At 47.7% G+C, this 24,869-nt stretch overlaps 1 protein-coding gene across 3 annotated transcripts; it reads left to right on the top strand.

The window, feature by feature from the left end:
• Nucleotides 1–836: 836 nt before the first annotated feature.
• LOC137468189 (cystathionine beta-synthase-like protein) lies at nt 837–24,067 on the top strand. Of its 3 annotated transcripts, none has more exons than XM_068179639.1 (17): nt 837–949; nt 6,527–6,657; nt 7,593–7,804; nt 8,040–8,146; nt 8,880–9,014; nt 11,992–12,071; nt 12,517–12,651; nt 13,214–13,283; nt 14,854–14,945; nt 15,789–15,914; nt 16,648–16,732; nt 16,928–17,033; nt 17,781–17,855; nt 18,564–18,698; nt 19,634–19,742; nt 22,254–22,338; nt 23,644–24,067. In XM_068179639.1, exons 2-17 carry the CDS (start codon nt 6,616–6,618, stop codon nt 23,751–23,753), a joined length of 1,704 nt encoding a protein of 567 aa, XP_068035740.1. In that variant the 5' UTR covers nt 837–949; nt 6,527–6,615; the 3' UTR covers nt 23,754–24,067. The 3 variants fall into 3 exon arrangements, 2 of the variants coding, with proteins under 2 accessions (XP_068035740.1, XP_068035741.1); XM_068179640.1 differs by having other exon boundaries at nt 842–954; XR_010995792.1 differs by lacking the exon at nt 23,644–24,067 and having other exon boundaries at nt 18,564–18,675.
• Nucleotides 24,068–24,869: the final 802 nt, after the last annotated feature.

Below are 24,869 nucleotides of genomic sequence, written 5' to 3'. Positions count from 1 at the left end.
TTCCCTCAGCGATCCGGCCGCACATCGCCGGACATCGCCGGACATCACCGGACATCACCGGACACCGTGGACACCATCGGACACTGCCGGACATCGCCGGACACCACTGGACATCGCCAGACACTGTGGACACCGCCAGACATCACCGGACACCGTGAATACCTCCGGACATCGCCGGACATCACCGGACATCACCGGACACCTCTGGACACCGTCGGACATTGCCGGACATTGTCGGACATCACCGGACACCGTGGACACCTCCGGACACCGTCGGACACCGTCGGACATTGCCGGACATCACTGGACACCGTGGACACCTCCGGACACCGTCGGACATTGCCGGACATCACCGGACACCGTGGACATCCCCGGACACCTCCGGACATCCCCGGACATCCCCGGACACCTCCGGACATCCCCGGACATCCCCGGACACCGTGGACATCCCCGGACATCCCCGGACATCCCCGGACATCCCCGGACACCTCCGGACATCCCCGGACACCTCCGGACATCCCCGGACACCTCCGGACATCCCCGGACATCCCCGGACATCCCCGGACACCTCCGGACATCCCCGGACACCTCCGGACACCTCCGGACATCCCCGGACATCCCCGGACATCCCCGGACACCTCCGGACATTCCCGGACATCCCCGGGCGCTCCGGCCCCGCGCACCGCGCTCCCATTGGCTGGTTCGGAGTCGCCAACGCCCCCGCGCTGACCAATCAGCGCTCGCCGCGCCGCTCCCGCCCCTCCGGGGCGCGGCCGGGGCGGGGCCGGCGCGGGCGCGAGGGGGCGGGGCCGCGGCCGGCGGGCTCCTCTTAAACCCCGCGCATCCTCCGCACCTTCATCCTCCTCCTCCTCCTCATCACCCTCCTCACAGGCACCATCCCGACCGTCCCCACAGCGGCGGTGTCCTGGGCAGCGTCCGGATCGCGCGGGTGAGGTGGCGGCCGTAGCGGAGGGCTGGGCGGGGGCCGCCGCATCCTGATGGCCGCAGGTTGCATCATCCGCGGGAGCGGGATGTGGGGGCGAGAGAGCTGGGGGCGGCCGTGCCCCACATCCCAGAGGGGATGGGGGGTGGAGGGCTGCGGGCCGGAGCGGATTGCCCACAGAGGCTGTGGAGTTCCCCGGGTGCGGATATTCCAGAGCCGCCTGGATGCGATCCCGTGCCATGTGCTCCGGGATGGCTCTGCTGGCGCAGGGAGTTTGGACCAGGTGCCGCACTGTGATCCCTTCCAGCCTGACCCATTCTGTGATTCCGTGCTGGCCTTCTTTTGGTTTTGCAAGGAAGGGGAGAGGCAGCTGCGGGCGCGGGGAGCCCCGGAGCCGCCCCCGGCGGTGCTGGCTCCGCTGCGGGTGCCCAGGACGGGCCGGAGGCTGCCTGCGAGCGCCTCCTCTGAGCCCGGAGCAGAGTTGGGCTCTCCGCTTTTCCTCCAGGTTCACAAGATGACTTGGTGCCTTTTGGGTCTCTCTCGGGGTTTGGCACCGGCTCTCCAGCGGGTCGTGGCTCGCTGCCCATTGTTCTCTTGGGTGCCATGAGGTTCTCCTGCAAGGTTTCTGTGGCAAGTCTGGCTGATGCACTGGACCATGAAGCTTATTTTTTACATTTGATTTCATATATTACCCCTCCCCAATTGGGAGGGATCTGAACTTGGCTAGGACCTGAGGGAGCCGTTCAGTAGCCGTGTTAATAATGCTCCCGGTGTCTTGAACCAGCCACAGCTTGAGAGACGAGTGGTTGTTTTGTTCCTGGTGGAGTATCTAGTCTGCTGTGGATCTCTGTAATCCCAGAGCCTTTGACCACGGAGGTTTTGGAGTGCTGGGCCCCGTTCCAGCAGAGTTGCTCACTCTGTTCGCCCTTGCCAGGAGTCTGTTTGCTGATTTGAGGTGTGAGAGCTCCGTGTTCTGCAACGCTTGTGCTGTGGAAAGGCGGAAAAACACAGGGCATGGAGGCAGGGGAAAGGAAACGTGGGGATCTCATGTGGGACAGAAAAGGCATTTCCTGGGAAGCTGGGCCCTGCTCAGAACCTGCTGCTTCTCTTCTCTGGTTAGATCACCACTGATGAAGTGTGGTTTAGGTGCCAGGGCAGGCCCAGTACTGGGGCATTTGCACTCAGCATCCTTTTCCATACCAGCTGGTGGCCCTCGGTTCCCTGCCATACCTTCTGTGTGAGTTACCCAGCTTCCCTGAAGCCAGAGCCTGCTTCAAACGAGGGTGGTGGCAGCCAGGGGCAGGAGTGACCCATGTCCTGGAGTGTGCAGGGACGTCACCAAGCTGGTGCTGGCAGCACGGCAGCCTGCCAGGCTGGCTAGCATGGGCTGGCCCCTGGCTACTGGCCTGTGGCCTGCATGTGAACACAGGAACCAGGCCCACAGCAGTGCCGTGCTCCTGGCTGCTCTGGGGATCCTGCTAAAAGCTCCACAGGTGCAGCCAGAGTGATGGCAGCTGGTCTTTCCCACAAAATACGCATCAGCCAAAAGCTGCCTTCCTGCCCCGCTCTCTGCCAGCCTTTATCAGAGCCCTCTGGGCTAGCAGGACTTGTGAAGCCTTGCGGGAGGCCCCATGATGCTGGGGAAGGGCTGCTGTGCTTCTGCCTGTCTTAAAGACCTGGTCAAAAACTGAGAGCACCTCCCTCTCTTTGTCCTGCTGGGCAACTTGTTTAATCTCTGAGCATCTGTCACCCTGCCTGGAATCCTCCTCTCCCTGTGCTTGGTGAGCTGGGCAGATCAGGAGCGCTGCTGCAGTGTTGGTCCATCTCTGTGTGCTCAGGAGGGGGAACTAGAAGCAGGGAAAGAAATACTGAAAGCTTCTGACTGCAACAGGTAAAAACACAGATAAAGCATTCTCCAGTCTTTTCTCTAATGCTGCTGTTCTCCTGAAGACGTCAGTCTTCACTCAGAAGACTTTATCACGTGAGTCCAGGCAGGGTTGGAGTGAACTCAGGACATGGAGCTGTCAGACACCTGTGTGAGGGCTGCAGGCACAGCTTCCCTTCTTGGGGCACAGCAAACTGAACACTCCCCTGTTCTCCCTGGCTGATTTCTAGAATAACAATTGCCACAGCAATGGAAGTTGCTTTGCTGCCAGAGTTTAATCTTTGCAAGATTACAGAGGTGAAGGCATTAAAGAACTGCCCCTTTCCTGCCAGAAAGTTATGAGTGTGCCAGCCTGGCTCTTCAAGAGTGATCATCGAGAGGATGTGCATGTGCTCACCTGCTTTGTGGCTTTGTGGGAGAAAATGGAAATAATGCTTTGGATTCTTGAAGGATCTCTTCCTAGATCCAGATGTTAATTCATTCCCCTGTTACTTCAGGTCACTTGATATCTCCTGGCACAGGAGGGATGGCTGCTCCTGAGGAAGTAGCAAGGGCACGCGCACACTCACAGAAAAACCCAAATGTTTGACTTTCTCCTTAATCTGTTCCAGCTATGGTGTTTCCAAAGGCTGGATGTGTCCTGCTGCATCTGCTTACCTGCAAAGATCCTACAGCTCTGTAAGACCCTGTGCTGCTCAGGCTGAGCAGAACAACTGTTCTGCAGTGGTTCATTTGTACCTGCTTAACATCATCAAGTTTCCCTTTCTCAGGCTGCAGCAGAATGGAATTCTGTATCCCATCCCTGCCTTAGCGGTCCCCCCTGGGGCCATCTCCCTCTGGTTCAGCTCTTCCACCTGCCTGTTAGCTTCATCTGTGCTCCAGGCCAGCCTCAGTTAATTTGGCTGTTGCACAGGGGATGTTGAAATAGTGCAGTGCATTAGTGCTGATATCACACACTGTGCACAGCCACGGAAACCGCAGCTCCTGACTCATCTGTGCTCTGAGTTCAGCTCAGGCTGCTCAGGATTTCACTCACTGGCCCTCAGTCCTGTTCTCTAGGAGCTGAGAAATGCTTTCCCTGTGGAGATGGATGCAGGGGTGTGAGCCTTGCCCATGAGACTTTCTGTCCCACTCCCCTTTGTGACTTAGGTTTAAGTGGCTTTGTAAATTCTCTTTCTGACTAATTAATATTTTTTTGCCTTGTGTGATCTGCAGATACAATGGCAGGAGCTACTCAGGCTTTTCTAGTTAGACTCTACCCACACCCCCAACTAGTTATGGGAGTGTTCCCCTTTACAGGAAAATTAAATTCAGGCTGACATAATTTTTTCCCCTGAAGATGGGCAGCTCTTCCTGCAGCTTATGTCCGTTGGCCTCTGCTGAGCAGAGTTCAGCTGCAGCTACAGAAGCAGAGTTGACATCCTCCTGTCCTGCTTCCCCAGAAAAAAATGCTGGTTTGGGCCTGTAGGGAGGATCAGGGTGGGGATTTGGATGTCCTAGACCACGTCTGACCCCATTTTGCTGAGGTTGTCTCACCTAGGGCTGTAAGCAATGAATTATGTTGCTTAAGGTTAGTGTTTGGTGACAGGATTTTTAGCTTTTTGTCTTTCTCCTCGTTTTTGTTCAGTCGAAGCCCCATTACTGAAGCTTTGATCAAACATCAAGTATTGCCATTTTGAAAATATGGGAGAATCTCACAGCTTGAGAACAATAAATACAGCTTTTTCTCAGTTTCTGCTGTTCAATAAGTAATGAGAGCTGCTGTTAGTAAATTATTAAATTTCTGCCTTACAATAAAGGAAATGAGGTGCTATTGCCTTGCCCAGTCCAGAGGGAATCCTCCAAAAGGCAGCTTTTTGAGAGCCACATTAATTTATTTCCTGCCATCAATACAAAGAACAAATCCTGTAAACCTCTTAATTTTTTTTTTTTTTTTTTTACTGCAATGAATTTCTCCCTCTTTCAGCTCAGTTTTTGGACACTCTTGAAAGACACTGAGAGCTGGTGTTTTAAAGCTTTTAAAGGTTTTGTGCTCTTATTTTATGATAACTTGGAAGCAGAACAAAATTTTCACTTTCCTGTTCCTAAACCTTTGCTGCTTTTCTCATGTATTTTGAAATGATTTGATCCTTTGGCAGCAAGGCCCCCTTTTTAGCTGGACTTTGTCAATATTGTCAGTGTTACCTGTGGCACAGGCAGTCACTGTCTGTGTCCAGTGTTTTGTGCCAGCTGTCTGAGGGAGCATGTGCCTCATAGGAAACCTTGGAACTCCTCCTGTACTTCTCCTTTACCAAAAAAAAAAAAAAAAAACAAAACCAAAAAACCCACTGATGCTCTGGACTGTGAGCCAGAATATATCCTAGAAAGAGAAATGAGGGCTGGGTTTTGCTCTGGAACTGGAAGTAAGCTGATTTCTGGTAGCACAGACAGGTTGGTGCTAGATTTTGTGTATTTATGGGATCTTTGCTTTTTCAGACTGATGTCTCTCATTCTAACCCTGGTCAGTAGTCTGTGGCAGGTTATAGTCCATCTATGACAGGTTATAATCCTTCTTGGCTCTTGGGCATGTATTAACCTGATTAAATAGAATTAAACCATTTTGGTGGCATGGGAATCTTTTTGTCTTGAAGGAGAATGAAGTCAAGTCTTAGTCTGGAAAGCTGATCTTTTCAGAGGGTTTTTTTTCCCTAGAGGAGAGCAGTTTAAATTCTTTAGGCATTTTCTTCCAGCCAGCCTGCGGGAAGGGCATTGGAGTGCCTGAGGCAGCAGTGGTTAGTGGCCCGTGTTAACTTGCAGGATCAAATACTAAAGGTCACTGATGCTGTGATCCAGATGTTTTTTTTTTCCAGTTTTCTCACCAGACCATCAACTCTGTGAGATCTTAAATATGTGTTTTGTGTGCAACTGCCAGGAGGATGAGGCCAGGGACCATTTCCAGCACAATTCAGTAATGGAAAGAGCTGAACCTTCCTGCAAAACAGTGATGAAGAAAACAAATATTAGGGGGAAAAAAAACCCTCATGCTTTCCAAGATTTCAGCTAGATTTTTGTCTTTAATTGATAGGAAGCAGCCAGGCTCTGTGAACAACTGGTAGGAGAAATTAACTTTCTATTTTGTGTTTACTAATTTCTGGAGCTAAAAGCTGCTAGAAGCATGAAGTGTTTGCTGTGTGTGTTTTATGCAGCATCACTGTAGCTGTGCATGCAACACTAATTAATTTTGGGTAGGAACTTGTGAGATTTTGCTCTCCTCGAGGGTGGAGAGGCCTCTGTTCCTGGATAAAGCCTTTTCCAAAGTTGTGTAGGGGTCTTTTGGGGACAGCACCATGAAGCCCTTTCACCCTTTGTGTCTCTAGGACTATATTTCCTGTGAACAGAAGTATTTTCTATTACTTTTTGTGGCTTTCAAGCTCCTGGAGTTGCAGAAGGTCTGATAAAAGATGTTTTGTGCTTACTGTGGAGGACAGGGCAGAGGGAAGATTAAGTAATGCAGGAGGGACAGGGTCAGGGCACCCTCCATCAATCCTGCACAATACCTCTGCTGCATGATTTATTTTTAATCCTGTTTATAGAAGTCATCTTCACTTTGTTTTGCAGCTTTTTTTTTTTCCCTATGAAAAAGATGTGTGTTTTGCCCCTGTGAGAGAGTTTCCTGATAGTTTAGTTTTTTTTTTTCTTCTAACGTGTATGATCTGCAGCTTTGAAGAGGATTCCAACCTTGTGACCCACAGCAGTCGTTCTCCCGAAGAAAATCCCGTTTTCTGTGCCACCACCCCCACCAAAAACCATGGAGAAGTTTGTATCAGAAAGGCCTGTTCCTGTCTCTAAGGTACTCACAGCTCTTTGGGGAATACTGTTTACCCATCTTTCCATCACCAGGATTTTGGAGAGCAGTTATCTGTCCCGGTGTCAGCCAATGTGTCTTGCTGTATTCCCCAGCTTCTGGGACTTGTTTCTTAATCAGGCTAAGCAATATTTCTTAGCAAGACAATTTATTTTTTACCTCTGTATATGTATGTGTAAAAAATACTGCCTAAGTTAACTGGTTTGTTCCTTACTTGTTATGTCTGAAGGCTGGCTTTCCAAAATGTTGTTTCAGAATCATAAAATGTGTTGAAATAAAGAGTTATTGAAGCAGAGGCTCAAGAGAGCTCTAGAAAATTCTGGGTTTCCCCCCCTCCCCAGCCCCATTCAAGGGATTAATAAATAAAAAAATGAACTGAAGAGAGTACTGAAGTGGAAATGCAGGCTGAAATAGGGGAAAAACTTCCATTTTTACTGGAAGCTCTGTGGCTGGAGAACTTTCCAGGGAAGGACCAAGACCAAGAGGCTTCAAGGCCAGGTTGGATGGGGCTCTGAGCTGCTGTGGAGGAAGGTGCTGGTGAAACCTTTCTGGAACAGTTCTCTGTGACCACTCAGCCATGCAGAGTTTCTACTTAGTCACCAAGCAGTCTTACTGTATTCCAGTCTGCTTGGAATGGGAAGGTTTTATTTCTGAGAGCATTTGGTGTGGGAGAGGCGTCTCCCATGAGAATAGTCCTGGTTTTTTTGTGTCTGTGGAGGCTGGTTACAGTGAGCACATGTGTGTTTAAATTATCTTTGTGTAGAGCACTGTGGTGAGCTTTTGCTCCCAAACTTGCAGTGCAGGTTCTCATGTTGGTGATAAGGATTTGGCAAATTAAGATGATGCTGAGACACTTCCCCATCCTCACGGCACCGTGGAAACATCAACTCCTTTTTTTTTTTCTTTCTTCCTCCCCCAAGAATGAAATCCCTACTCTTCCTTCCCAGAAGAAGCCAGATACAAACTCATGCCCTCATGCACCTGCCAAATTTTTAGTCCCTGGTGGGGTGGACGCTGAGAACTGCAAGGCTAATGAGAAGGAGAGGCAGTGGATCCGCCCTGATACACCCAGCAAATGCACCTGGAAGCTTGGGAAACCCCTCTCTGCCTCCCCCCATCATCATGCCACCCTGTAAGTGTTTCCTTATTTGCTGATTTTTCAGCACGAATCCAGGTCTGATGAATCCATGTTTTGGATCAAGGACTTGATGTTGTGTGTTTGTATCCGATGGATATTCCTTTGAGCTAAAATAGCTCAAATAACCAGCCTGATTGAGGAGAAGGAGAAATAAAAAGCAGTAAGTGCTGTGTGGTTGTTGTGTGCCTCTTCTGTGAATACACTGACTTAATGTTTGTGTTTGTACCAGGCTAGAGCCTCCGAAGATCCTGCCAAACATCCTGAATAAAGTTGGCAACACACCTTTGGTGCGGATCAACAAGATTGGGAAGCACTTTGGGCTCAAGTGTGAACTCTGTGAGTTGCTGCAGGCAGAGAACAAACTACAAAGACTGTTTCACAAACTTGGGTGGATGGGGTTAGCAGTGTCATATAACCTGGCCACAGGTTATTGGCCAGAAATGGTGAGGAAAAATTCCTGGTTTTCCTTGGCAAACTTTCTGGGTTTAGGATCTGGTCATCTAAAACATCTTTGGGTTTGTACTTCATGAGAACAATTCCTGCAGCTTTTCCATTTCTGCAGGAAACACTAAATGTTAGTAGAAAATATTTTTTTTAATTTAAAGAAGTTGTGTAAAGTTTTTGACTGCTTCAAAAAAAAGAGTATGTGCAAAAGGCAGCCCTGCAGTTATCACTAAAGATCACTGAAAATGATTAAAGGGGTGAAACTGTCAGTGAATGGTTTTTTTGTTTGGTTGGCTTTTTAAACCCAGCCATACTGTAAATACTGACTCTGATCAGAGTCCTGAAAGGTGATGAAGGGATTAATGCTGGGAGTTCTGGAGTGAAAGTGCAGGCTGAGCATGGGGAGAAACTTCAGTTTGATCAGAACTTTTTTGGCTGGAGAATGTACCAGGAAAGGGGAAGGAGCAAAGAAGGCAAGGGGAAAGGGGCAAGACCAGGTTTTAAGGCCAGGTGGGATGAGGCTTGGAGTAATCTGTTCAGGTGGAAGGTGTCTCTGGTCAGGACAGGGGGTGGAGCTGGATGAGCTCTGAAATGCCTTGCAGCACTGCTGGTTGTGTGTTTGCAGTGGCCAAGTGTGAGTACTTCAACGCCGGGGGCAGCGTGAAGGACCGCATCAGCCTCAGGATGGTGGAGGATGCTGAGAAGGCTGGCATCCTGAAGCCTGGGGACACCATCATAGAGCCAACGTCTGGGAACACAGGTAGGGCGTGCAGAGACTGAGGAACGTGTGGGGGAAATGCTGTGGTGGTTTTCCTGGAAGAGGCAGGTTTGAGGTCGCAGCCTGTGCGGGGAGGAAAGGGAATCTCTTCCCGCCTGCGTGGTGCAGGCAGCAGTGCCTCTTCCACCTCACACATGGAACAACTCTGCTGTGTCCTGTGCTGACCAGAGCAGATGGGGAAGGTGTTCTGCTAACCTGCAGAGCCTCTTTGCTTTAAATGAAAGGAAGTGCTAGGCCACACTCACAAGGGTCTTTAGGAATTCAAGTCTGACTGAAATTATTGTGGAAAAAAGCACCCGTAAGACTGGTGTTGATGCTTTGTGAAAGCTGCCCTAGAGCAGAGGCTGGACAGAGCTAAACAACAAAGCAGGGATTTATGAAAAGGCCTCCATGGATCCACCTTGGGCAGCACCAGAGCCCAGCCAGGGCTGCACCCAAGATGAACCCAAATGGTCCCAAAATGCACGAGCGCTCCCGGGGGCTCTCACTGGGATCAGCTCTGCTCCATTGGCACATTGGAGTTCATTGTCCCATTCCAGCTTTAGCCCATGCAGTCCCATCCTGCTTGTTTTTCTCTCTCCAGTCCACGTTGTTTGTGCTCTTGAGCCTGAGATTTGGATCATTTGTCCTTGGTCCCCAGCTAGAGAAGGAGAAGGAATTGTTTTGTCTCGCTGCTCTGTGAAGAGAGCTCACCATCCCCTAATAGGAAGCTCAGAAGTGCACACTAAAGCAGGAGAGAATCTGAAAAATATAAAATATAAAAGCTAAAACCTGAGGTATCAGTGTGAATCTGGATCTTCCCCTTCTTTCTGTTGGGGAAGCCCCATGGTTCCTCTGTCAGGTGTGAGAGCAGCCCTTTCCATGCTGGTGCAGGGGAGATGGGAGATGAGCTGCATCCTTACGGCACTGCCTGACAGAGCCCCTGCACACCTGGATTGTCAGCAGGTTCCACCTGGGTCCACATTTCCTCCTTGGAGGGCTGGAGGAAGGAACAGTCCCCTTAGGTCAGGGGCCAGGGCAGAGCACTGATGACCTGAGCAGTCTGGAGTTAACTCTGGCCTCCTGTGTCAAAGTTGTCGTAATTGCGTTAAGCTGCTCTCCTCACGGGGAGTCAAACACATCTGGAATATTCCCCCTGGAGTCAAATATAAAATGCATAATATTGTTAAATAGAAATAGTTAAATACCTAATACACTGCCTCCTCTGAGGAGGTTCATGGCGTGAGCTACAAGCTGCCCTCCTGCCTGCTGTGCTCAGGAGAGGTGTCTGGTCCTGCTCCTAAACTCTTCTCTGGACTTCCACCCACTGCTGCTTTCTGACAGGCACAGAGCAGGCAGATTTTGTTCTGATGTGCCTGGAGGGGATGAGCTGATCTGTGACCAGCTCCCCAGCCTGCAGCAGAAAACTGGGAAGTCACATCTGTTGCTGTTGGCTCAGCTGTTCTGGGGGGGATCAGGGGATTCTGGGGGCATTCAGGGCAGCTGAAGCCTTAGTGAGTGTGGCTGTACCTCCTGCCTGAACAACGGCCTGGAGTGGAAAATACCCTTGTGTGTTGCATTCCTCCAGGATCCAAGGTCTCACTGTGACATCCCTCTCTCTGGGTCAGTACCTGATAAATGATTCTACTTGCACAGAATCCAGAAAGGCAGAACTAAAGGAGAGACAGGACAATTACTTCAGAAAGCTGATTTTTTTTTTGTCACATAAGGGCAAAGACCAGGGCACACAGTAACCTGAGAGAATTGGTTTTTGCTCTCTACTGCTCAGAGCTACTGGGTATGTTGAATGTGAGAGCTAATGTGTTACATTTTTATCCTCTCTGCATCCCAGTTCTCCCTCACCCAAAGTCCTGTTTTTATGTTTGTTGCATTTCCAGGTCAGTGGTAGAAAGTACAAAGTATTAGAGTTCAGGTCTCAAAATCTTCATCACAGACCATAAGGAAGATCTGGATGACTTCTCTTCAGCCTTTGGCTTTAATGAAGCTGCTGCTGTCTTATTTATTTGTGTATTTGGTCACCCCTATTTATCTATAATATACTGAGAAAACTTTCCCTTCCCAATATATCAAACACTACTTGAGTTGTTTGAGGTGTGAGCTATGCTTCTCTTACAGGAAGAGTTAAAGATTATTAGGGTGGGTTTTTTTTTTCTCCCCTATGCAATCCACACAAAACCAGAGCCAGATTTGAACAAGCAGTTTCTGTGTAGGGTGAGCTGCATGTGCTGGTGCCCAGAGGAGCAGGGGAGCTGCAGCCTGACCTCTCACACCTCTCAGCCAACCTGATCAGCTCAGCCTGTCCAGCAGAGAGGTGATCTGACAGCAGGTGTAAGCCTCTCTTCCACAGGGACAGCACTTCTGAGCTCAGCCCTTCAGGTGACCAGGCAGGAATCAGGCTGGAGGCAGAGATTTTCAGAGTAGAAATGAGATGTCTGTCTCCCACAGCCAGGGTGCTTCACTGGGGTAGCAAGCTGACACAGTGTCTTAGAACCTCAATCACCAACAGCATCTAAATAATTTATTTTTAGACAGGACTTAGTTTCAGCACATTGCAAATAGGGGTTTTTGCAGAAGTGAGTCAATAGAGGCTCTACAGACCTTTTGGCAGAATCCAAGTGATTCCTCTCGTCTCCTCTTGGCTTAAAGCACATTCCTTTCCCAAATTAATTCTGGAAAAATGAAGTGGGTGGGACAGGAGGAAGGTGATGTGCATGTGGTAAAGCCAGCAATTTGCACATGCCAAGTTCCCCCACCCTTGGCTAAACTTCCTCGGGGCTGAGAACCTCAAACAAGGATCAGCACCTGTAAACCTGACAGGCAGAAACATTCCCTTTGCCACCCCTCTGGAGACACTCTGGAGGAAATGTGATGAAAGCCAGGGCGTGCCAAAGCTGGCACAGTGGGTTTTGTGCTCTGCTGCTGCTCACTGAGTGCTCTGCTTGCCTCTGCTTGCTTGCAGGGATCGGGCTGGCCTTGGCGGCGGCAGTGAAGGGTTACCGCTGCATCATCGTCATGCCAGAGAAAATGAGCATGGAGAAGGTCAGAGCTGCCTCTGTTTTCAAGAATTTAAAGATAAACGTGTTTGCACTCGCAGAGCTCCTGCTGCAGATCAGTGCTGGGGCTTCAGCAACAAAGGTGCAGGCTCTTGGCCAGGGAAAACTCTGCTGAGGCGCTGTTGCCAGTGCCCAGAGAAATGCAGGCTGGCTGGCCATGGATAGAAAATGTCTTTAAGAACCATCCCCACAGCACTGCCACTTTGAAAACTCCCATAATTGTTTTAAATACAGATGTCAGGACAGCCTGAGGTTTGCCTGGCACATAGGTTACCTGTGCTCCAGGTGAGCTGTTCCTTGCTGAGCAGATGGTGAAGGAAGACAGTGCTGAAGCTTTGAATAGCCTGCAAATATTCTGGCCTTGGGGCTGAGTGTGAAGGGAGCCTGTTGAGGATATTTTGGGGTTTTGTGACCAACTTTATTTGCTGCAGGTGGATGTCCTGAGAGCTCTGGGTGCTGAGATTGTGAGGACCCCAACTACAGCCAGATTTGATTCTCCTGAATCTCACGTGGGAGTGGCCTGGAGGCTGAAGAATGAAATCCCCAATGCACACATCCTGGACCAGGTGAGAGCCAAGGTGTCAGAGGTGCAGGTGTAGCATGGAGGAAGCTCTGTGGTGTTCTGGGTTGTCTGTTCAGCACTCTCACGTGTGTCTGGAGGAGGAGATGCCCCAGATCTGGAGCTGGGGGCCGAGCAGTCGCCACATTGTAGGAAAGGAATTTTTTACAGTCACTAGAGAGCAGCAATGAGCTGGTGTTTGCCAGAACTACAACACTTAGGGTGTCTATTTCCACTGAGCTGGCAGTCCTGTGAGGAAGAATGGACGTGGGGGTCCCATTGCTAGGCATGCTGTCCTGTGAGGAAGAATGGACGTGGGGGTCCCATTGCTAGGCATGCTGTCCCACAGACAGGACTGATTTTGGCATGGGAGGGTGCTGGCACCTTAGGACTGCGTTTAAATGAGGTCACTTAGGCCTAGTTCCAGATAATACAGAGTGAAGCGTTCTGCAGAGAGTATGTTTAGGTGTTGTGAGGTTTGAGGATTGTTTGAAATGTTTCTGAACTCGCTCAAAAGGTGATTTTTGTACTTCTGATCTGTTTTATGGCTGATCTGCCTTTCTATTTAGTACCGCAATGCCAGCAACCCCCTGACCCACTACGACACCACAGCTGAGGAGATCCTGCAGCAGTGTGATGGTAGGTCTGCTCTACTGCTAAACCCCTTCAAAGAGCCCCTGGTGGTGCCTTGTTCTTATGTGCTTGGGGAATGAGCCCTCAGATGAGAAAAGCATGGATTTTGATAAAGCAAACCCCATACATGTGCTGTGTGCTGTTAGAGACTTACCTTATTTCAGTAGTCATAGTAATGATTTTTTTTATATTAAAGAATAATTATTTGGTTTTTAGACTTCTCTGCCTGTGAGCAGGTGGAGAAAGTAGTGATGTTTAAGTTATTTAAAAAAAAATCCCCATAGGTAGACTGGTATGGAATAGGGTCAGTCTTTGATCACAAATAAAGAGGGGTTGTAGCATTCCCAGAGCAAATACTCCAACACACTGGAAGCATCTTCATTTAGGAGTCCTCAGGAGCACAAGCTGCTCTGTGTCACAGCTGTCACCAGCAGGACCCTCTGGCTCTGCAGGGCTCTGCCCAGTGCTGGCTCTGGGCAGCTGAGCCCCAGAAGGGGCTGAGCTGTGGCAGCAGAGCTTCAGCTGGGCTCGTTCCTCAGCTCAGGAGCTGGTTTGAGAGCTGCTGGAGGCATTCCCTGTGATTCTGCAGCCACGTGGGCATTTCCATAGGGCACAGAAGGGAGTCATAAGAAGGCTCCCGACCTGCCTTATTAAACAGTGCAGTTTCTGATTGGACCTTCTGATAAGAAAATCAGCAATTAAATTCATTCACATAAAGGTGAAGCCCACGTGGAAGGTTCTCCTCATTTCTAAAACTCTGGCTGTTCAGAGGATTTGCCTTGTCTTTCTGTGACAAACTTTGAGTTAAACTGAGTACACTTTTACAAGCTGCCATCCCACAAACTGAGAGTCCAGATGAGTTCCAGATTTAGGCTTCTTGTTTCTATTTACTTCCCCTCACAACCCAGGCATTGTTCAGTTACCCCTGCTTGGTGGGGTGTTATTCTCTTGGCTGCTAAGCAATTGATTTGGTGTGTGAATTGGTGACCTTTTAAAAATCCTTTTTTTTTTTTTTAATTAACAAAGCTGTCATGTGCATGCACCAGAGAAGCTGTAGGTGGTGACACAGGGATGAACTATCATATCCACACTCACACTGAGTGCTAGTGACCAAAACAGTCTTTTTTCACATGAAAATGAGGGAGCAGTTGTGTTAACATTTCTCTCCAGGGATGCCTATCCCATGCTCTTGGCACTCGCTCAGTTAATTAACAAACATAATGGGCTGCTCAGTTTAACTTAGAGAATGACTTGTCTGTATCAGCAGATACAGTAACAGGAAAACTGCAGCTATCAGCTCTGTGGGCCACATCCAGCTGTGTCCAAAGTGCCACAGATTGGTGCCTTGCCAGGCCTCTGGGTGGACATTTCAAAACCCTTGTTGGAGAAAATTATGATTGAGCAATGCAGTTTCAAGGCAGGTCTCACCACAGCTCTTGGGAAGCAGAGTCCTACCCTGCCCTTTTCAGCCACTTTGTGCCTTTTTGTTGAGGAAAGTCCATCCTTAGGTGTAAGTGAGCTTTCAATCCATCCTTCTGCTGGAGACTTCACACTTCTCTCCCACACCCTTAAACAGGAAAGGTGGACATGGTGGTGGCCACGGCTGGCACAGGAGGTACCATCACTGGCATCTCCAGGAAGCTGAAGGAGAAGTGTCCAGGGTGCAAAGTAAGTGAGAAGCCCACTGCTTTTGTCTTTAGTGTCTCCTCAGACTGCTTCCCTTGGCACATCCCACTCCCTGTAAGCCTGCCCTGGCTCTCTGTGGGAAGCTCTTGGGGGTTCTCAATTAAAATGTAGGACTGGCTACAGAGAGGGTTTCAGTGTTTAAAATCATTGTGCTTGGTCCCACTGGTGACCAGAGTTCAGGTTTGGCTCAGGGTCAGCAGATGAACGCTGACCCTCAGATCCCTCCATGGAGTGCCTGGGAAACTTCCTTCTCTGGAAGTTTCTTCTTCTGCTGTGCTCTGCAGCCTTGGGTTTCCTCCCTGGCTGTGCCTTCCCCAGCTGCTCTGGAGCTGCTGAGGTTTTGCCCAGTGGAATTGTCTCTGCACACACCAGCCTGTGTGTTTTCCTGTGTGATGTGTGAGATTTCCTCACAGAACTCGGGATCCTGCATGAATCTTGAGAATTTTCCTACACAGGCAGGGAGCGGTAAAGAAAATAAAACTGATCTGTTTGCACTTGGCACAAAATGAGTTGTCTGTAATGATGCCTGGCATGTGAATGAGGACAACCTTGTCTCAGGGAAACCCTGTTTTCTGTTTAAACCGAGCAAAACCCACGTGTAGAACAAGTGGTGGCATCAGTCTGAGAAGGTGGGATGGGTTTCCAAGGGGGCCAGAAGCAGCAAAGCCTTTTGCTCCCAAGGGAGGTGAATGTTGCCAGGAGGAAATGAACAGGAGAACAGGTTGGCTGTGTGCCACCAGCAGCTGTGACAAGGCCAGTGCTCACAGGGGCTGTGCTCTCCAAAGCTGTGTGTCTTGGTGGCCTGAGTGGAAACTGATTCTCCAGATTATAGGTGTGGATCCTGAAGGCTCCATCCTTGCTGAACCAGAAGAACTGAACAAGACTGACAAGACAATGTACGAAGTGGAAGGAATTGGATATGATTTTGTCCCCACAGTGTTGGATAGATCTGTAAGTCTCACTGCTTGGTTCACTGCCCTTTGCCCTCTGCTGGGATGCAGAACTGAGATTAAAGGCACAGGAAAACTTGGGGAAGTATTTCTTCGAGCTGAAATGGGAGGGTTAGCAGACAGAACTATTCCTGTTCTTTCCATCAGCATAAACAGCCCTTGAAAGGCTTCTAAACTGGCCACAATAGTTTTGCAGTGCCAGGTCAAAATGCTGTGATAACATTTTCCTACAACACACACTTACATTTATGCTAAAAAAAAACCCAAAACACACCCAAAAAATCAGTCATGAAACACATACAATAACAATTAAACAGACACACAACAAAGAACACCTACTTACCAATCACAAAAAAACCCACAAAACAACAAAACCAAACCTTCCAGCAGAGCATCCCCGTCCCTCCTGGACAAAGTGGTTAAGATTGTCCTGAGCAGAGCCTGTGTCCCTGGGAAGCCTTCCAAGAGGGGAGGAAGCTGATGCTGTCTGAGGCTGACTCACAGCAGCCTGCTCTCACAGAATTCTGGGTTGCAGTAAGGAGCCTTTTGCGCTGATGTGATCATCTTACCTTGGCAAAAAACCCCACTTGGCATTTGGAGGAGGATGGAAACCCCGAGCTCAGAAGGGCAGCTGCTCCCTCGAAGAGCCAGGGCTGAATTCACACTGGTTGTGTAGCTCCCCTGTCCCTCCTCAGTTAAACAGAGCCTTGTTTCTGTCTCCTGCCCCTCCCCAGGCAGTGGACCAGTGGTACAAGAGCAATGATGAGGAGTCATTTGCCTTGGCACGGATGATGATCCGCGAGGAGGGGCTGCTGTGTGGTAAGAGCAGGCAGGACCCCTCTGCCTTTCTCTGAGCAGTCTGTGGGAGGCTGAAGCCTTGTGCAGATCAGAGACCTCCTTCCACTTCAGATCTTGTCTTCCTCGCTCTGGGCTCCTCTGTTCTCTCTCCTCCTCCCTTTTGATGGCTTTCAAGGTGTGGTTTGACGGTGTTGCCCCCGCTGTGTGTTCTGGCAGGAGGCAGCTCGGGCAGTGCCATGTCTGTGGCTGTGAAGGCAGCCAAGGAGCTGAAGGAGGGTCAGCGCTGTGTTGTCATCTGCCCTGACTCCATCAGGAACTACATGTAAGGACCTGCTGCTTTGCTCTCTGGGAGAGGGGTCAGGGAGTCCCTGAGACCTCGGAACACCCAGTTATCCCAGCAAGGAATGTCTTTGGGGCACAAGTTCTGAGCTGTCTAAAATGGGTCTGGCATGGAGCAGGGAGGATCATTTCCCCTTTAATTCTGAATTCTGATTACAGTAGATAATCATCACTGGTTAGCATTTCTCACAGCAAAGGCCTTGCTTTCACTGTGTTATTTGTGGGGATCACTGTGGTTATCCCATTCCTGGAAGGGTTCTTGTGCCCACAGCAGGATCCAGCAGTCCTACACCAGCAGCAGCCACACTCAGGGTGAGTTTGCAGGTGGAAACATCAGGGCTTTGAGCTGTGCTGAGAAGTTTTTCTCCAATCACATTGAAACATAGCCCAAAACATGGTATTTTTAGCTGAGACTCCTCACCCATGTTGCATCCAGCTCAGTACTGGACAAACAGCAGCTGCAGACAAGACACATCTCCATTCCAGGCTGTGTCTCTATGATATTGCAAGGGGCTGATGCAGTTGGAGCTTTGTTTCCTGTAGGATTCCTTTTTGTCCCCATGAGTATTTATTCTCCATATCCCTGGCTGCTAAGCTTGGATGGCAAATGATGTCCTAGTTCCACTTACACGTTTTCTGTTGGTGGCAGTGAGCTGTGAACAGTTGTCTCTGTTTGTTGTCAGATGTTCAACCCCTGCTAATGAGCTTTTCACTTCCTGGTGCTCTGCAGGTCCAAGTTCTTGAGTGACAAATGGATGATTCAGAAAGGGTTCATGAAAGAAGAAGGCCTTGGCAACAAACCCTGGTAAGCCAGTCAGATCCATCTGGATTTCCAGCAGTCTATTCAATCGAGTTTATGGCAGCTGCTAATTTAAAGCTTATTTCAATTCACACTTCTCCTTTGATTTAGCTGATCTTCCATGCTATTGTCTTGATGTATAATTGCAGCTATTAATCAAATCTACTTTAATTAGTTCACATCCTTCCTTGAGTTGTATGGCAGCAGAAGACAATTTGGTACTTAATGATTTTTTTAAATGAAAAGTGTTATATCTGGAATTAAAAAAAGAAAATACGCAGAGAATTCTTCCAAAATCAGAGTTCTTGAGTGCAAAGCACTGCAAGTCTACATAGCTAGAAGGGAATCTTCCCTATATTGTTGCCTATAATGACTGTAAATACAGATAGGTCTTTGAGTAGGACTGCAAAATTTTCTGTGAGAGGTAAATAATGAAACTGGGGAGATCAGTGCTCTCCACTGACTATCTGTAATCGTAGAAAGCAGATGAAATGAGGAAAAGGGTTTGATTTTCAAGCCTTCTCACAATTCAGAGACTTTCTGATGTTGGGAATAAGCCCTGAGAGCCCTGAAGCTTTATTGACTCTGGCTGAATCCTGACTCTGCCTTGCAGCCTTTTGTCATTCCTGTGGTGCTGGAGGCCCCTGTGCGTGAAGGGCTGGTTCTGTGTTCTCCGTAAGACTTGCATGGGTTTGTTTTTCACTCCATCCCCAGGTGGTGGAACATCAGTATTCAGGAACTGAGCCTCTCTGCTCCCCTGACTGTGCTTCCAACTGTTACCTGTGCAAAGACTGTGGAAATTCTCCGGGAGAAGGGATTCGACCAGGTACCAGTTGTTGATGAATCTGGGTATGTCCACATATATCACTTTTCATCCATATGTATCACTTCCCTCACCAGGTCCTCAGGGATGTCTTTTAAATGCTTGCTGGAAATACTGGAAGGTGGAAATAATGGAAAGGTGTCTTCTCACCCATCCTTTTTCGTTTATTAATGCAGTTCAGAAATGTTGCCTTGAACACACCAGTGCTGGGCTTTGTGTTTTCATCTGCCCTTCACATGATTCTAATGATTATTATGATATACTTACTCATTGTGTCTCTGCAGGATAATTTATTTTCTTTTAATAATACCAGTTGAACTTAAAGAAAGCAAAAATTCCTATTTAAAACAACCAATCCTGAATGTGCCCATGTCTATCAGAGCTTTCTTCAGCACATTGTGTTACAGTGCAGTGCTGCAGTGACCCCCATAAACCAGGGTGTCCCCAGCAAGCTGGAATGTGCCTTATCACCCTTCAGCCCTCCTGCAGACAGACTGAGTATTGAGGAGTTGCTCATTTGTGCTGACCTGAGGGTGAACTGCTGTAGATCATCACAGGGAGAAGGGAAATGAGCCAAACTGGGGTGAGATTGTCTCTGGCTGTCACACCTTTCAAAAGGACAGAGGAGAGTGTGAAAACACGAAGCAGTTTGTGCTTTCCAAAAGCTCTCTGAGATTGCAGGTAGCTCTCTCCAGTTGCAAGGAGCAGAGATGAAAAGGTCTTGGTGCTCAGAAGGACCTGCAGTACCTGCTGCCTGGTGTGTGAGTCCCCAGAACCTCTGAGAGCTGTACTCTGTCTCCTGCAGACACACAGAATCCAAGTGTACCATCAATAATGCTGCATTATTACCCTGAAGTAGCTGAACTGACTCCTCCAGGCTGGCTGAGAGTGGATGCTTTTTTCTACAGGAACACCTGAGGCTTTTGTGTTGTTTATCCCTATTTTGTCTCTCCTTCCCCAGGGTGATTCTGGGCATGGTTACCCTGGGTAACATGCTTTCCTCACTGCTTGTTGGAAAAGTTAAGCCTTCTGATGAAGTCAGAAAAGTAATCTACAAGCAATTTCAACAGGTAGGCAGGTGTATTCTGCAGCTCCTGGTTCTCTGGTTGCAAGTACTGGAGTAGGTGTGCTAACACTGCACAGGCTGGGTGAGGTTCACCTGGGGCCATGCCAGCAGCTGTTACTGAGCACAGAATTTTCTTTTAAAATCGTGGGATGCTTGACTTAGTTTTCACCAGGCTTTAAGTTCCAACACTGTCCCAAAGTGGATTGAGTGCTGTGTTCTGGAAGTGTGCTTAATCCTTCTGTTCAACCTGTGAGCCACCCAAGGGTGCTGGTTCTTTATGGACAAATGTAAATTTATTTTTTCCTCCCCAGACAGATAATCCAGCATCATGGGGAAATGTGGTGCGTAACACAACTGCCTAGTTCATTTTCTCCCTTACCTGGACACCTCAAGAGTTTCTGGGGCTGGTGGTGTGGGGTGGTTTCTGGAGCTGCTCTGGTGTTGGCTGCATCAGCCAGTTCTCTGCACTTCTGAGGTTGTGGCTCTTGCCATGGGCAGCTTGAAGGCTTCTTTAGTAAAGAACAGCTTAACCATTTCTTTTCCCTTTATTTCTGGTATTTTCTTGGTGGAGGCTGGAAGGGGAGTGACACGAGCTGTGGTACTGCTGACATGTTAACTAAAAACTGTTATTTTCCATTTGAATTGATGGGTTAACGGAGAAACATGGCGGAATGCACATAACCTCAGAAGTATTGTGGATTTTGCTTTTCTTGCCACTTTAGTCAAGCTGATTTGGCTTGTTTATGAGTGAAATTGGGAAAATGAATCATCTGTGTCACCAAAATCACTTCTGATATCCTACGTGGAATACCACAGCCTGCATCAAATAAGAGGCCTAGCCTGCAAACCAGGGCAAAGGTACATTTTGGAAAGATGGGTCTTTTGGCTTTTTTAGGTTGCTCAGAGAGGTGGTGGATCTCCCATCCCTGGAAGTGTTCAAGGCCAGGCTGGATGGAGCTCTGAGCAACCTGGGATAGTGGGAGGTGTCCCTGTCCATGGCAGAGGAATGGGATGATCCTAAAGGTCCCTTCCACCCCAAACCATTCTGTGATTTTATAACATGGGCAGCCTGCTTTGGTAGGATCACCTCAATTACTTAATGATAATCTCTTAGAATAGAAGCAGAAGGGTTAGAGCTTTTTTGAAGGTACAGCTGTGCTCTGGGGATTTGAAACACCAGTCACAGGATAATTTGCCAACCCAAACAAGTGCTAGTGGAGGGAGGAGCCTTCCTTGTAGAGTCAGATGTTAGTTCCAGTGGTTTGGGTTCCCAGTCATGTGTAGTGTAGTACTCACTGCCTAGAGACCTAGTAAGCTTAAAAACAAAGCCTAAATGTAGGAAAACCTGTGGGCAAAATGTTTAAGGACCTTGAACAAGCAGGTGAAAACTCTGTGGGGGTTCTGTTAAATTTCCACTGAGCATCTCTAGGCATGTTTATGCCTTCATGATTGTCCCAGTGCTGCCAAGGGGCTGCTTGTCCTGGTTATCTGTAGCCTGCCCAGTCCCTGAAGGCAGATTTGGGACTGATGGGTGACTCCATGTGGCAGATTTCTCACCTCCTTCCTTTCCTGGCCCCCAAGTTTAAGGATTGGTTCCTCAGTCTGGACAATAGCAGGTCTCTTATACACAGGCTGCTGGAATCCTCTGACTCCCAGTTTGGAGACAGAGCTCTGTGTTGCAGTGCAGCCCAGCTGTTCATGCTCTGCCATTTATTTCTCACAGAGAGGCTTTTTGAATCTGCTGTGCAAGACTCTTATTTGCTGTGGATTCCTTTAATAAAAGGATGTCAGATGGTGGGTGCTGGGAAGGGTTCACCAGGTTAATGGAGCTGCTGCTTCATCTGTTAACTCATGTTTGAACAGTTTTAGGCATTTCTTAAAATGATTGCAGCAGCTGATTGCTGAAGTGTTTTGGAAATACCTGTATTTTTTCATAGTTGACACAGGGTGCTTTCTTGTTCAGTCTTCCTAAAGTTGAGCTTCACAGAGAAAATGAATTATTAAATCTCTGTTCCTTGATTTGCACCCGAATCCTGTGTTAGATGAGCAATCTTTCACCCTTGGTTTTGATTTCGGTTTGTTTGGGCTTTTCTACCTTTGCAGATCATATTCATTTCCACAATGGTTTGCAGCATGATTCGTTCACTTTTTCAGTCTTTTTAGAATAAAATCACCAAATATAAAGTCTTTTATGGTCACTTCTTTGTTGAGACACGTGGAATACTTGACCTTCTTTGATTATTAGCACTTTTCAGATCTTCATTAAATTCATTATGTTTACAGAACCAGAAGGAATAACTTCATCTAGTGCTTAGTGTTTTTTTTGGAAATTAGAAACAAAGAAAACTGATCTTTTAAGTTGGCCTTGATTTGTTGGTGTTTTCTAGTGCTTCGTGTGGGAGCAGTACACAAATGCTGATGTATTGATTTTAGTTCTGTACGACGTGTATGGGGATTATTGACTGCTAAACATAGAAAGGGTTGTTTTATTCAAGTTCTGTAACTCTCTCCTCAGATTAACCTGAAAGACAACTTGGGGAAACTCTCTCACATCCTGGAAATAGACCACTTTGCTCTGGTGGTTCATGAACAAATTCAATGTGAGTACGAAATACTGCACCTTGTGAGAGCAAATCTTTGAGTGGTAACAAGAGGCAAGTGAGAGTGTGAATGTGTGAAGTGAGCTCTGGAGAAGCAAAATCCTTATTCTGTGTCTAAATTTGTGCTACTAAGCCTGATTTCCATCCCTGGAGGTGTTCAAGGCTAGGCTGGACATGGCTTGGAGCAACCTGGTGTAGTGGAAGGTGCCCCTGCCTGTGGCAAGGGTGGAACAAGATGATTTTAAGGTCCCTTCCAACCCAAACCATCCTAGGATTAGTAAGACTGAATAAATCTTCAAATCACCCTTATATGTGAATAACATTTTGTCCTGTTTAATCTTCCTAATAGCAGACAACTTTGCAAAGTTACAAACACTGAGAAATGAGACTCAAAACAATATTAAGTTGTGACAGATACATTTTTCTTTAGCTTCTCAATTATAACTGGAAAAAGAAAAGCCATCAAATTTGGGGTTGTTCCTGATAATCTCCATAAGGATGAGCTCTTGGCTCTGAGCTGACCATTTATAAACCTGGAATCTCACTGGAAGCTTGCAGTGAAACAGATTTTGAATTAAAAAAAAAAAGCCCAGGACAGTCCAGCTGACTGAAAAAACTGAGTAGAGAAGTAGACTAAGCATCTCAGTACAGGCAGACTTTAGGAACTGGATTTTAGACAATTGATAAAGGGCCTGAGGTCATGTGGCCACTTGGTTCCCAGGTGAAGGCTTAGGCTCACAATGAGAAAATCACTTGAACCTGTGCTCTCAATGCAGCAAAAACTAAATGGTTAGTACATTTTTTGGATATAAATGGGGTATTGTGGTTTTTATTCTGTGGTTGACAGGGATGGAGGAAGATGGTTGTGTCACATTTCCTCCTCAAAATGTGGTTCCATTGGGCCATTCAAGTGGCCCCTGGTTCCAATGGGGTAATGCCACTTGCAGCTGTTTCATGTAATTAATGTTTGAGGAAAATACACTTCATAACAAGAGGGCCTGGTTGGAGGAATTTTTGTGTCAAGAAAAATAAATCCACTGGATCCTTATCCTTCCTTCCATAAAGTTTCAGTGTCCCTTTTGATGAGGAGCTTTCCTGAGCTGAAAATCCTTGTCGCTTGCTCTGTGACTCTTGGCCAAGGTGCCTTTTGTGTCCCCCCTGTGTGTGCCAGGATCACCCAACAGCTCCAGGCTCGTGGAGCTGGGATGGCTCAGCCCCCGATTTTACAAACACTGCCACTAAAACCAAGGAGAAGGGGGTGTGTTTGTGCCTCCTGGAGCCAGAACTCCCTTTTTTAATGTGCAGATCACTCGGATGGCTCCTCCAGCAAGCGGCAGATGGTGTTTGGCATCGTGACAGCCATCGACCTCCTGAACTTCGTGACCGCGCGGGAGCGCGAGAGGAAATCCAACTAAAACCAAGCAGCAGCGTGGAGCCTCCTCAACATTCTGCAATCTCAAACAAAGAATCAGGTTTATGTCTTTAGCAGAATAGGGTTTTTTGTTCGATTGGTTTTTTTTTTGGTGGGGTTTTTTGTTTTTTGGGTGTTTTTTTTTTGTTTTGTTTTGTTTTTTAATTCTGAAAATAAGCAGTTATCTGTCCTGGTGTCAGCTATCCAGCCAATGTGTCTTGCTGTATTCCCCAGCTTCTGGGACTTGTTTCTTAATCAGGCTAAGCAATATTTCTTAGCAAGACAATTTATTTTTTTACCTATATATATATATATGTATGTGTAAAAAATGCTGCCTAAATTAACTGGTTTGTTCCTTACTCGTAATGTCTGAAGGCTGGCTTTCCAAAATGTTGTTTCAGAATCATAAAATGTGTTGAAATAAAAGAGTTATTGAAGCAGAGGCCCAAGAGAGCTCTGGAAAGTTCTGGATTTTTCTCCCCCCTCCCTATTTAAGGGTGTTAAGTTAGATAACACTTGTGTGGAGACAAAATTGGGTCTGGGGCATGAGGAGAAGAAAGGAGGGTTTCCCTTTTGGTGGCATCATTGTAAAACAAGAAAAAATCCTCAGGGCTGAAGCTGAGACTTGCTCTGCTCTGAGGAAAAGCTGGTTTGAGTTAGAAGCATGGCAGTGAAGTGACAAACATCAGCCAGTGACACTGTTTTACACAGTGCACCAGCTTTCCCTACCATGACAGACCTATTTTTTTCCCAATGGTATCCTGATAAATAAGCACAAGTAAGGGAAGATTTAAAAGGTAAGAACAAGCATCTTGCCCAAAGATTTTTTAAAATGATGCTGTTTCATCACCTTCCTCTTCCCTCCCCACCCTCTTATTTATCTCAGAGTGCCTTTTTTGTGCCTTTTTCAGGAGAGCCAAAGATAATCTGTCAGGAGCTGTGAACTCTTCCAAGTCTTGTTCAGGTGCTTGTACCCTGTAGTGCCTCATTCCAGGAGAAAAACCCTTCATTGGCTACCCCATCAGATTAGGGCTATTGCTGAAGGCAAGTGACCCATCCTTACCTTAAACTGTGGTTTGCCATTAAATTCACACACTTCTTTAAGATTTAAGACAATTTT

This window comes from Anomalospiza imberbis, chromosome 2 (genome assembly GCF_031753505.1).
Source record: "Anomalospiza imberbis isolate Cuckoo-Finch-1a 21T00152 chromosome 2, ASM3175350v1, whole genome shotgun sequence".
Lineage (NCBI taxonomy): Eukaryota > Metazoa > Chordata > Aves > Passeriformes > Viduidae > Anomalospiza > Anomalospiza imberbis.
The sequence above is the reverse complement of the archived record's forward strand: the minus strand, read 5'-3'. Positions and strand labels throughout refer to the sequence as shown.

Coding starts and splice junctions, on each gene's coding strand:
- LOC137468189 (XM_068179639.1), top strand. CDS start 6,616: ATGGAGAAGTTTGTATCAGAAAGGCCTGTTCCTGTCTCTAAG. Junction 16,733..16,927: donor CGAGGAGGGGCTGCTGTGTG/GTAAGAGCAGGC, acceptor GTGTTCTGGCAG/GAGGCAGCTCGGGCAGTGCC. Junction 18,699..19,633: donor CCAGTTGTTGATGAATCTGG/GTATGTCCACAT, acceptor CTCCTTCCCCAG/GGTGATTCTGGGCATGGTTA.